At 42.5% G+C, this 12,608-nt stretch overlaps 1 protein-coding gene across 2 annotated transcripts in view; it reads right to left on the reverse strand.

Moving 5' to 3' along the window:
- The window catches only part of LOC132199529 (uncharacterized), a 116,435-nt gene that overhangs the window by 60,619 nt on the left and 43,208 nt on the right, over positions 1-12,608 (reverse strand). For both annotated transcript variants that reach the window (XM_059624330.1, XM_059624328.1), the window contains exons 6-23: positions 9,929-10,060; positions 9,555-9,670; positions 8,662-8,914; positions 8,209-8,451; positions 7,299-7,418; positions 6,410-6,904; positions 6,185-6,319; positions 5,885-6,118; positions 5,184-5,708; positions 4,935-5,120; positions 4,638-4,880; positions 4,151-4,582; positions 3,718-4,011; positions 1,514-3,496; positions 1,208-1,396; positions 761-1,142; positions 239-681; positions 22-172 (exon numbers count right to left, since the gene is read on the reverse strand). In XM_059624330.1, coding sequence (XP_059480313.1) covers positions 22-172; positions 239-681; positions 761-1,142; positions 1,208-1,396; positions 1,514-3,496; positions 3,718-4,011; positions 4,151-4,582; positions 4,638-4,880; positions 4,935-5,120; positions 5,184-5,708; positions 5,885-6,118; positions 6,185-6,319; positions 6,410-6,904; positions 7,299-7,418; positions 8,209-8,451; positions 8,662-8,914; positions 9,555-9,670; positions 9,929-10,060 — 6,556 coding nt within the window. The remainder of the gene's footprint in view (positions 1-21; positions 173-238; positions 682-760; positions 1,143-1,207; positions 1,397-1,513; positions 3,497-3,717; positions 4,012-4,150; positions 4,583-4,637; positions 4,881-4,934; positions 5,121-5,183; positions 5,709-5,884; positions 6,119-6,184; positions 6,320-6,409; positions 6,905-7,298; positions 7,419-8,208; positions 8,452-8,661; positions 8,915-9,554; positions 9,671-9,928; positions 10,061-12,608) is intronic.

Here is a 12,608-nt window from a genome sequence, read left to right on the forward strand (position 1 = left end):
AAAAATTGTATTCAAACTTACGCAGCTGTTGAATGACAGGGCTTGGCCAAGCACTCATTGATATCAACACACTTTCCGTCAACAATTCCGTATCCTTCAAAGCATGTGCAAATTCCTTGATGTTTGGTGGCTTTGCAAGTACCACGGCCACAGTTGACAAAATCACAAGGATCTGAATTTAAAAAATAAAGATAAAAATAATAAAAAAACTCAAAGTAAAATTATTCAAAGCTCTTACGTATGCACTTGTTGCTGATGGTGTCGCAAGCATTGTCGTCAGAGCATTCATCGTTGTCCAAGCATTCAACTTTGTAGCAGCCAATAGCAAGCTCGTTGGGATCACCCAAGTGTCCACCAGGACATGAGCAAACAGGACGGTGGTCATATACAGTGCAAATGGCATTTGGTCCACAAAGAGTGCTTCCACATGGGTCTGCGCACTTCAAAATACCAGCAGCGCCCACGCAGGCCAAGTTCTCAGAGCAGGCCTGGTCAGATTCACACTCATTGGGAGCGGTGCAACCAGGGTTGACAAAAGGATCGCCAACAGTGCCTGCAGGGCAGATGCACTTGTATGAGCCAGGAATGTTGTGGCACTCAGCAGTCGGATGGCAAGGATTTTCAGCACACTCGTTGACGTCCAGACAGCCAGTTGGACTGGCAATAAATCCAGCTCCGCACCTTCAAAAATAATATTATAATAAAAAATTGTATTTTCAAATAATAAAAAAATTCAAGTTTAAATCAAAATTCGATTAACCTGCAAGTGTTTCCAATGCAGACTTCTGTAGGGTGGCAATCGCCATCTCCTCGGCAACCAAGCTGGCAAATTCCATCGATGCACACTTCTCCAGCAAGACAGTTGCTGTGTCCATAGCACACCTTGTAGCACATTCCGTTGTCACATCTCTCACCAAAGGCGCAACCTGCATTGTCAGAACAGCCCAACATACAGGCGCCACCTTGGCAGGTGTAGCCTTTGGGACATTGAGCAGTCGAGGTGCAAATTCCAACCTCACGCAGACAGCCTTGTTGAGCGTGAGAGATAGCCTTGAAGCCGCTGGGACAGTCACAGTTGATGTTGTGGTTGGTAACTTTGCAAATGGCATTTGGTCCACAAGATCCCTCTTGTTGGCATGGATCTAAATTTTACAATTTTACAATTTATTAATTTAAATTCCAAGAAATAATAAAGACGACAATTTACCTTGGCATTTGTTGTTGACGCAAGCTTGTTCCTGAGGGCAGTCCCTATTGCTTCGACAGCCGAGCATGCAAACTCCTCCAACACAAGCTTGTCGATCAAGGCATTGTGAGTGAGTGGCACAAGGAAGCATGCACATTTTGTTGGCACACCTCTCTCCTTGAGAGCAGTCTTCGTTGTTTCGGCAAGCGACTAAAAATCAAGATCGAAAATTATTTTTTATAATAAAAAGAAATTGTTTAAAAATTTATATAATCTTCTGTATTAAAAAAATTTAAGCTATTTATTGTTTATATTATGTTTACTCACCAACACATTGTCCCTTGATGCAAACATCTCCAAGGCAATCAGCATCGCTAGAACACCCAACAACAACTCGGACGCATCCTTGATCGGGAGATGGATGCGGTACAAATTTAGCAGGGCATGTGCAAATGGGCTTCCTGTTCTTAATGCTGCAGAGTGTATTTGGTCCGCAAGCACCATCACAAGGGCTTGTGCACCTTCCTCCGAGACAAACTGAGTCAGGCGGACAGTCCTTGTCTCCGCCTGGACAAAGGCCTTCAGGATGGCAACCTGTGGTGAGTGGATCTCCGACATGTCCTGAAGGGCATTTGCAAATGTGTCCATCTCCTGAGGGTTCGCAAATTGCAGACTGGTGGCAAGGATTTGGGTCACAAACGCCACTAGGAACGCACTCAATTTCAGGCAGAGGATTTCCTCTATAGCCAGGTGGACATTGGCACTGCGCCTTGTGGTTTTCGGCAATGCAAATTGAGTTGTCTCCGCAAGACTCTGTGTCACAAACGTCATAGCAAGTGTGATCCTGCCTGTTGCAAAGTTGGTGAGTTGGGCAATCCACGTTGTAGACGCAGGGCACCTTCTTGCAGCCAGAGGTAGGGTCGTTCGGGTTTCCAGCAAACAATCCAGGTGGACACTGGCAACGAGCCACATGGTTGTTGACAACGCAGACAGACTGAGGGCCACACTGGACACCCAGACAAGCAGGGTAGCAACCGAGAATGCCGTCGATCTCTCTGCAGGCTTCAGACTCCGGGCACTGAGCGTCCGTGGAGCATTGGTTCTTGAAAGATGGTTTGCATCCGTTGCGGTCATTCGGGTTTCCAGTGAAGCCAGGCAGACACTGGCACTGTCCTTGGTGTTGATCAGCATAGCAGGCAGCATTCTGAGGACAGGTGAAGGCCAAGCAGACAGGTGTGCACTTGAGAACACCCAAGGCATCGGGTCTGCAAGCGTCTTGGACATTGCATTCGTTGTCTGAAGTGCAGTCAGGAATAGATGGTGTCTCGCAAACGGAGGAAACAGGATTCCACACAAATCCGTCACGACACGCGCAAACAGGAAGGCCTCCTTGGATTTTGCAGACTTCGTGGTCTCCACATGCCACACTCTGGCAGGGATTCCCACAGGCCTTGAAACCATCAGGAGCAACCAGGCAGACAAGATCTCCTGGACATTCACTGTCCTTGTTGCACTGGCTCTTGGGTGATGCAATCTGAGGCTGACAACCAACAGCAAGGTCACTCGGATTTCCTAGATATCCTTCTAGGCAAATGCACGAAGACCTGTGGTTATCAGAGATGCAAAGGGCGTTGGGACCACACTGCAGTTTCGTGCAGGCATCCACACACTTCCTCCTGCCCTTGCCCAGTTGGAAGCAGATTTCACTAAGGGCGCAGTCGAGGTCGTTTCGGCACTGGCCAGTTGGTGTGCAACTCTCCTTGGGGTTTCCAGTTGTGCCCTGGGGACAAAGACACTTTCCAGCATCACAGATGGCGTGAGTTCCGCAGGTGATTCCTTGACAAGGGTCTTTACATCTGCCCTTGACACACTTGAGTCCAGCAGGACAAGGAGCATCAGCTCCACAAGGGCAGGTCGAAGGGTCGGCGCATCTTCTCTCATCAGCAGGCAGACAAACGTGGAAAGGATTTCCAGCAAAGCCATCCTTGCAGCGGCAGTCGAAAGCACCAATAGTGTTGATGCAGACGGCGTTGTTTCCGCAGGCGGTGCCCAAACACTCGTCAACATCGCTGCAACCGACGTAAGGATTTCCAGTAAAACCAGCAGGGCATGTGCATTCAACTCCAGTGATGGACTGTCTGCATTGAGCACCCTTGCCACAAGCAGATGTACTACAAGATTTTTCCTGGGTACCACAGCCTGAATATGGATTTCCGTTGAATCCAGCATTACAAACGCATCGATTGCTGATTCCGTATTCGCAGTGGGCATTAGTTCCGCAACCAGGATCACAAACAGGAGGCACAATTGCTGAAAAAATAATGCTCAAATTTATAATCTTGTAACAAACAATATTAAGACTATAGATTTATGAATAAAATTTAGATATAAAGTAAAAAAATTGTTAATATAACAATTATATTCAAGAGAAGCAATGGTTTTTATTTTTAAAAATGTTCAATAGAAATTTATTTTGAAAAGTTATTTAAAAAAATTAAATTAATTATTTGAAAATAAATGAGATATCTTACGAGGCATGCAGAGCAGATCTGGGTTGCCAACAAAGAATGGATCGCAAACACACTTGTTTGTGTTTGGATTGCAAGATGCTCCAATTCCGCAAACAACGCCTTCACAGCGACTCTTGCAACGTCCACCAATACAAACAGCAGGTTCTCGGCACGGATTGGCAGCTGAGCAAACGTCAGGAGTGCAAGCACCTCCAGCAAATGGATTTCCAGCAAGACCGTCAATACATTTGCAAGTGGGGCCCTCGGATGTTGGAATGCACTGAGCGTCACGACCACAGGAAACTCCTTCACACACTGCAACAAAAATTAAATTTTAGTAATATTCTTTTTAAATTACAAATTTAAGTTTTCATTCTTTAAAATATTTTAATTTATAGTGTAATAATTAAGACTAAAATATGAATTTGTGAATAATAATTATACGAATACTCACTTGAAACGCAAGCTCCATTGGCAGCCTCTTTGAATCCAACAGCACATCTACACCAGGCAGCGTGGTTTTCAGGTTCACAATAAGCGTTGGGTCCACAAGGCAGAGAAGTGCAAGGGTTGATGCAGGCGCCTTGTTCGCAAACAAGAGGCCCAGCACAATCTGTGTTCCTCGCACACTCTCCCTTTGGCGACGCCTGTCCAATGCAGCCTCCTCTGTATGGGTCTCCAGTCATGCCCTTGGCGCAGACGCACTTGAAGCCTCCCTTCTCGTTCAGGCAGTGGGCACCGTAGGCGCAAGGATTGTCTCGACATTCATCAACATCGACGCAGCCTTGCACAGGGTTGCCAGTGAATCCTGCCTCGCACATGCACTTTGGCGGGTTTGAAGGTGTGCACTTGGCATTCATACCGCAAGGGTACCTCTGACAAGGACCTAGAAGAAGATTTTAATTAGTTAATTGATTAAAAAAGATGTTTTTTTTAATTACTCTTGCACTGGTTGCCATCGGTGAAGAAGGGAGGTGGGCAAAGACAAATTCCAGGTTGGATGCATTTTTCGTTGGCAGAACAGTCCGAATCAGCACGACACCTGACCTGGTCAGGTGAGCAAACTCCATTGTATGCGTCTCCGCTGTATCCTTGAGGGCAAACACACTCATAGGAGCCTTTCCTGTTAATACATTCGGCTCCGAAGCCACAAACTTGGCGGCCCTCCAAACACTCATTTACATCTGTGGAATTTTCCATTTAGTATTTTACCATGATTTTCTTATAATGCAAATTACCTTCACAAGTTCCTCCAACCAAAGGTTTGAATCCCTTTGGACAAGCACAATAGCTGACTCCGCCGGCAATGGTGATGCATTCAGCCCCCGCTGGACAAGGTTCAGATTTCGAACAGCCAGAAAGAACGCACTGACCTCCAACAACTTGATACGGAGGTCTGCACTGGCACTCCAATGAGCTGCATTCTATTTGCAAAAAGATAATTTTATTAAACTTTACTGTTGCGCAAAAAAAAATTATTAAAATACCTTCACAAAGCGAGTAAGGGTTTCCGTTGAATCCAGGCGGGCAATAGCACTCGTAAGCACCAGGCAGATTTTTGCAGATAGCATTCAGTCCACAAGAGGGTTGTCCACCCTGAACCAAGCACTCGTTGACGTCCTTGCACTTGCCAGTTGTCGAGTCTCTTGCGTACCCTCGCTGGCAGATGCAAACGCTGCTTCCGACAAACTCGTCTCTGACACACTGTTCTCCAGCAGGGCAAGGACTCTTGGGCCCGCAGGTGGGAGGCGACTTCTCAGCAACCTTCAAACATCCGCCTCTGTATGGATCGCCAGACATGCCACCAGGGCATTGGCAAGAGTAGCTGCCTGGTTCATTGTTGCAAATGGCCCCCGATGGACAGGGGTTGGCGGCGCACTCGTCAATGTCCACACAGCTGTGAACACCTCCAGCATTTGTGCCGGTGTAACCTGAGCTGCAGAAGCACTTGGCTTGTCCGTTGACCAAATTGCACTGGGCATTGGGGCCACAGAATGCTTGTTCACAAGGATCTGAAAATAAATTTTATGCGTAATGTAAGAAACAATTTTTAATAAACAGTTTTGATTGTTTTATCACCATAGTTAATGTGATGCTCAATTTTTAAATAATTTTTTTTTTATAAATCCTTGTTTTGGTGAATTAATATTTGTATTATTAAAATTTATATTACACAAAAATCACTTACGTCTACAATCATCTCCTACATTGGGCTCAGGGCAAAGACATCTATGTAGATGGTCGCAAATTGCATTACCAGGGCAGTCGTCATCAACCTTGCAGGTAACCACGCCAACGCATCTAACCTTAGGATCAGGATCTGGAATGGTACCTTCAGGGCACTCGCAGCTGTAGCTGCCCACTTTGTTGACACACACAGCATTTTCTCCGCAAAGAGCACCAGAAGCACATTCATCAATATCTAGAGTAGAAAATCAAACAATTAAGAATTGCAACAAGAATATTATTTTATAAACAAAAGACATACCAATACACTGATTTGAGCCAGTTGCTGTGAATCCAGCAGCACATTCGCATTTGTAGGTGCCTGGTAAGTTTGAACAGACAGCGTTGGCACCACATCTTCCATTAGGACCATGAGCTTTGTCGCACTCATTAATATCTGCAAAATTTATTTTGTTTAGCAAAGAGTTTTGAGATTTTTTAAATAAGAAAATCTATTTTTAAACAAAAATATTAAGTTTAAGCTTACCAATACATCCAGCACCAATGTCACTAGGGTTGTAGGTCCATCCCTCTTCACAAATGCAATAAGCCTCTTGTCCGTCCGGTTTGCAGAAAGCGTGTTGTCCGCACTTGACATCGTCACATGGCGCCTTGCACTGCATTCTTGGCGGCGCCCCAACATATCCAGCTTCACATTCACAGTGGTATCCACCAAGGGTGTTTGAGCAGCTGGCAAAGGGTCCGCAAGGGTTGGTGGCGCACTCGTTGATGTCGACGCAGATGGCGCCCTGAGCCACAAACCCTTCTCTGCAGAAACATTGGCTTTCGACGCACTCGGCGTTGTTGACGCAGTCAAAATTGCTCTGGCAAAGGATGTTGACGTCCACTTGCTCGCAGGCCACATCAGGGCTCGGCTTTGCCGTGTAGCCCTGCGGGCACAGGCAGTTGTAGCCTGGCGACGCATTCTCGCACACTGCGTTCGAGCCACAAGGTCGGTCGTACACTTGGCACTCATCAATATCTGCAAACGGCGAGAAAAGCAAACATTAAATTTGTTTGTCCAAGTGTCAAGTTTCATCAGAAGAAGGTTCGCAGAGAAATTTAATACTGATGATGGGGGAGCGCTACTTCATGAGGATGTAACTGAACATTACTGTGGTTTGGTTCAAGGCAAACGACAGAATTACACGCAGCCAGCCAACTGACAAACTTAGACAGAGAACGAATTTCTGCTCCGAGCCTGATTTAATGAGGCACTTGACCTTTAATGTGAGTTGAATTTTAGTTTTTTTTTTTGCTCAAGAATTTTAATCGGCTCGCAGTCTTTTAGTAAAAGGAGGAAAAACTGTTGAACAATTAACATTTTTTTATAATTTTTTTTTCTTAGAGAATATTAATTTAAATTTAAAACTGACCAACACATCCTTTGTACGGGTCTCCAGTGAAGTCTTCTTTGCAGGTGCAGGTGTAGCTACCGATGGTGTCAGAGCAGATAGCATTGGCTCCACACGGCCTATCCTTGCATTCATTCACGTCTGAATGGGGGAAAAAGAAGCTCGGCATTAGAATCCATTTGTTTATGATCTTGAATGAATAATAATGGCGGCGTGTAATAAATAAATGCAAGAGAAAGAGAACTGCAACCTGATTGAGACAAAGATACAAATAATAAATGGACGAACATAAAACAAAGTCGCATGCACTGAATGCATAATCGCGAAAATTTATATGAGTGCGTATCAAGAACACACCAAGGAGAGTTGAACGAACGAGTCTCGCGTGCAGGACGAAAAAAAGTGTAAAAAATCTGTTTTGGCAGTGACATCATCTTTGAAATAGTGCGTTTTTTCTGTGAGACAAAGGTGAAAGAGTGGACAAGAATTTTGGATGGCAGCTCCTGCTGGAAACTGGCAACTTTATATGCCAAGATAATTAATTAATGTGTTCAACAAGTGGGATTTGCAGAGAGTGGAATATATGGAAAGATTCGTAAGATAATCACCAAGAAAACCTGTTTTTTTTTCTCCCACAAATGGTGACAGAAAAGTGCCACAAAATTTATGTTTAGCCTGTGTTTTTATAAAAATTAAATTGTGATAATAATTTTTCCTGTAATTTAAAACAAAACTCTCCACAAAATCATGCAAACTGGTCTCTGTGCAAAAAAAAATAATAAATAAAAACAGTTATCCATCCAAGACAATAATTATTCCTTTTCCTCGTCCACCCACAGAGCCAAACCGGCTTGAAGTAAACCATCCCACGGCCAAACCACAGAAAACTAAATCTGCTGCCAGATGTCTGGAACCAGGACGGATTACTAACTTTCGCAGAACAAGTGGCCCTGTCCGGTAAATCCGTCTGGACAGACGCACTGGTAGGAACCAGGCTGGTTGATGCACTTGGCGTTGACGCCGCAAGAGTTTGGACGGCCACACTCGTTGATGTCCAGACACTCTTTTTCCGGCACCCCTGAGTAACCCGCTGGACAGGAGCATTTGTATCCACCAGCTGTATTGGTGCATTCAGCACCTTTTCCGCAGGGCTTGGTCGCACACTCGTCTACGTCTGGGTTAATTTGTTAGTTCAGTGTTATTAAAATTTAAATTATGAGACAAAAACATTTATAAAATTTGAGTTTCTTCAAGTGAATAAATTACATTTTTAAGTTTAATTTTAAACAACATGATCGTCAAGATTTTAAGATTTTAGTTTCTTTTTTTTAAATTTTATTTAAGGGTATTTTGTTAAAAAAATATGTGAGATTTGAAACTTTACCTCCGCAAGCCACAAGTGGGTCTCCTTTGAATCCCGGCGGGCAGGTGCACTTGAAACTGCCTGGCACGTTTGAACACAAGGCGTCCCGTCCACAAGGGTTACGGGCGCACTCGTCCATGTCTCTGCACTCGCCTGACCGGGCGTCCATCTCGGAACCCAGAGGACACTCGCACCGGTATCCTCCGAGTTCGTTGACGCAGCTCGCACCCTTGCCGCACGCTCTCCTGCTCTTGCACTCGTCCACGTCCACGCACTGGAAAATATTTTCAAAAAACCGTTAAAACAAACTTTGCAAATGAACCAAATTAAAAGATCAGAGAGAAATACGATCCTTTCTATCATTTAAAAAACAGTAAAATGGCAAACCTTAATATCGGATTTTTAGATCTCATTTTGTAGAGAAAATTGTCACAAATCGAATGCAGCACTATTTTTTTATAATATAAAGTCACTCGTCCCCATAATTATCAATTTAGAAGCAATTAATCAGGAAAAGGCGAAAGAAAACAACTTGTCTCAAAATCCCACATGTTGATGTTTTTGTTTGGCAAGGATGGCGAGTAGGAGGGAGGAGGGAGGACTAACGCACCCCCACCAGCAGCAGTGGGAGACAAGTGGCGCCAAAATCTACGTTTCTAGTAAAAGCTATGCTTTTTTTATATTTAGTTTTATTACTTAATTTTGACATTGTTAATTCTTAAAACTTTAAGCGCAAAATAATCAAGATTATTTTAAATAAATATAATTTGGTGAAACTATTTTAAAATACAAAATTTAAATTTAATTTTACTAAACCTTTTTCAGATTAGTACTAAAATGTAAATAATATCCTCGTGTAATATTTTGACTTTCAAAAAAAATATTAAAAAATTAAAAATAAATGATAGACTTACCCCATCATAAGGGTTGCCCTGGAATCCTTCTGGACACGCGCAAGTGTAGTTTCCCGGCGTGTTTTGGCACAGGGCGTTGAGACCACAGGCGTTTGGCCGAGCGCACTCGTCGATGTCTGCAAATAAATAAACACACGCCCTCCTCATTAGCAGAATGCAGAAAATGCATTTGAATGTACAACAAACACAAGAAGTGCCTAACAAGTTTCTCCGCCGTTTATTTGTATTTTCATTTTTAATTAATAATTGTCACCTTGTTAGCTCATTACAGCACTGAAAACTCTCATGTTAACAACACTCTAAGAAATTTCAATAACGAATCTTTTTTTTCATAAATCTAAAAATATAAAAACTGTTGATGAGAGGTAACTGACCTGTGCAGGAGGCTTCTCCGTCACCCTCGAAACCAGGGAGGCACCGACAAAGGAAGTGCGCTGGCAAGTTGCAGCACTCTGCGTTGGCGACGCATCTTGCTGCCACTGCGGGGTCATCACATTCGTTGATGTCTGAAAATTAATTTGGAAAATTAAAACACAATTTTCAAAAGGGTATATTTATATTATGAAACAAAGGCGGCTTTTTTAAGTTAAATAATTATATAGTTTCAAGGCACCACATTTAGGCAGAGTTTTGTCGCAAACAACGTCTGCTTATACTTTTAAACCCACGCAGGTTTCTTTTGCTCTTCGCTGAGAAGTTGGTCGGTCTCTTTTGCTTTTATCTGAATTTCATTAAACTTGCCGCCACCTTTAACATTTTGTAAAAGCACAAAGAGGTCCTTTGTGCTGAGAAATAATTTAGTCGGGTCGGCGCGCACCTCACACACAGATTTCGTGTATCGCCAAAAAACGCACAAGGCGGGATGATTTTTTACGGCGGTTTGTTCACCTCTCGGTTGTAAACTTGCTGAACTAAACGTTTTTTGCTGCCAGAGAATTATAAACGTGTTATGAGAGATGCACTTGAGCCTACTTTTAACAAGGTTGGGTCGTAAATTCATTTTACTCGAGCTACTTCTTTAGAAGGCGTTTGTGTTCTGAGAAAATGTGACTCTTTTATTATTATGCAGCCGGGATGTTTCACCCCCTTTTCCTCTTTAAATAAATCACATTTGCCTTGCAATAATTAATAATCAATTGAATTTCCATGAAGGCATAAAATTTTAATTGTAAGTTAATTCAAACGTTTTGTTCGTTTAGTGCGCTGTAATTATTTTAAGAGCTTTTTTCACAGCTTTTATTCCACGAACAAATGCAGTTGCAACACAAAGACCTAAATATTTTCACGTCGCAAAAGAATAATACTGAGAGCCGCCGCGCTTACCCAAACAATAAAATAAAAGGAAATTCCAGCGCGCATGCAGCGTTTTCAGTAAAAAAAAAAACTGTAAATCCAACACGTCTCTCTGCTCTGCTGAACGAAGATTTATGAACTCGTATCTTTTCCGTCACCTTTAAAAAAAGTAGTTCTGCATTTTTCTCTTTTTAGTAGGTCGACGAGAATTCGCGCGGGCAGCACCCTCATTTTACGCGACCTTTTGCTTTGTGTACTTTCACCCTGCTTGCGCGGAGCTGCAGGCACTGTAATTTCTTGTTACCTGCCGCGCGGCGCTCCAAAAAAAAAAAGACAAAACTGCATTCTTGTTGTAGCATTTGTAAAGAGCAGCGAAAACTTCTTTTTGTGTAAAACATATTTTTTGTCGTTTTGATTTATATTGCCGAACATAAAGCGCGACAAGACGATTCACACCTTGGGGAGTCTTTACTTATTTTTGCAGGTAAAAAATTGTGTGAAAACAAACACGCCATATAAATATGCAAAGTGCCGTAAAATGCGGTTCGATGTGCATGAAAACGAGCTTCATGAATTTATTCATGCCATTAATATTTGAGTACTTGATATCCGCAGCACTTGAAAGGGTGGGTGGCTTTCTTTAAAATGTCGTTTGCCTTGAGAAAAAAACTCCCCGTTGCCAAGAGCAACAAGATAAACTTTTAGATGAAATTATTATTTTTAAACTATTTTAACTCATATAATTTTTATCAAACAAAACATAAACTGAGTCTAAACTTAAAACCATGCTTTATAATATTTTTATTTCCTAAAATTTGGTTCTACACGTTGACGATGATCTGGTATGTAACATAAATTGACTGTGTCAAGCTTAACCTCGGAAAGGGAAGGTCTTTGCGAGAGTCCGGCGCCGCGACCACACCCAACACCTACTGACTGTATTTAGGATTATCATGTTTGATGGAATCAAGAGCAGATAGAATTAAGTCAGTGGGCACAGAAATTTTTTTGCGTTAGCCTACACAAAAGCCTGTGGTGTGGCCGAAGCCTTTTTCCATTATGCTCTCCTTCATTTTCTTTTATCGCCTTGAAATTGAATTCTGACATTGAGAATCGTTTGAAACAATGGCTCGCAAAGTTATAATAGCATCCGCGCGTAAAAAAATTCTTTGCAAAGTGAGAAATAAAGAAAGCTTTAGAATTATAATTGGAAAAGGGTCAGAGAACTTTGCTAACTTTGTCAGAAAACAGACACAATTAAACCTGACGCAGCAGAGAATTCTATTTCGCTACATTATTGCTGCATCAGGCCCTCCTCTCTGTAGTTGTTCCACTGTCCTGAAATGCATATCATGAGAGAAAATTCGTCACACTCAAGACAGACGCATGTGTGAGCCGTTAAAAACAATATAATAACGCATTAAAAAAGTAGCCTTGCGGAGAAACTTTGCGCGCAGATTTCATAAATTATTCATGAATTAAATTTTCATTATTTCGCACCGGTTGTTTCCTTGAGAATTTTTCCAACAACTGCATTGTGTCTGTAGTTTTAAAGAAATCCGCCTGTAATAAATAATAATTCCTTCTGGCCATTTCAAAGGAGATTCTCGTTAAATCAAACGGCTAAAATCTATTGTTTCATAACGTAAAAACACTACATATGCTAGAATCTATCGCGGATCTGTGTCTACTTTCATATTAAAAAAATTCGCTCTCACCAAAATCTGTTGAACGTGATGAGAATTTTATTTGTAAAAGAAA

The sequence above is a fragment of the Neocloeon triangulifer genome, unplaced genomic scaffold (assembly GCF_031216515.1).
Source record: "Neocloeon triangulifer isolate White Clay Creek 2 clone unplaced genomic scaffold, ASM3121651v1 ptg000014l, whole genome shotgun sequence".
Taxonomy (NCBI): domain Eukaryota; kingdom Metazoa; phylum Arthropoda; class Insecta; order Ephemeroptera; family Baetidae; genus Neocloeon; species Neocloeon triangulifer.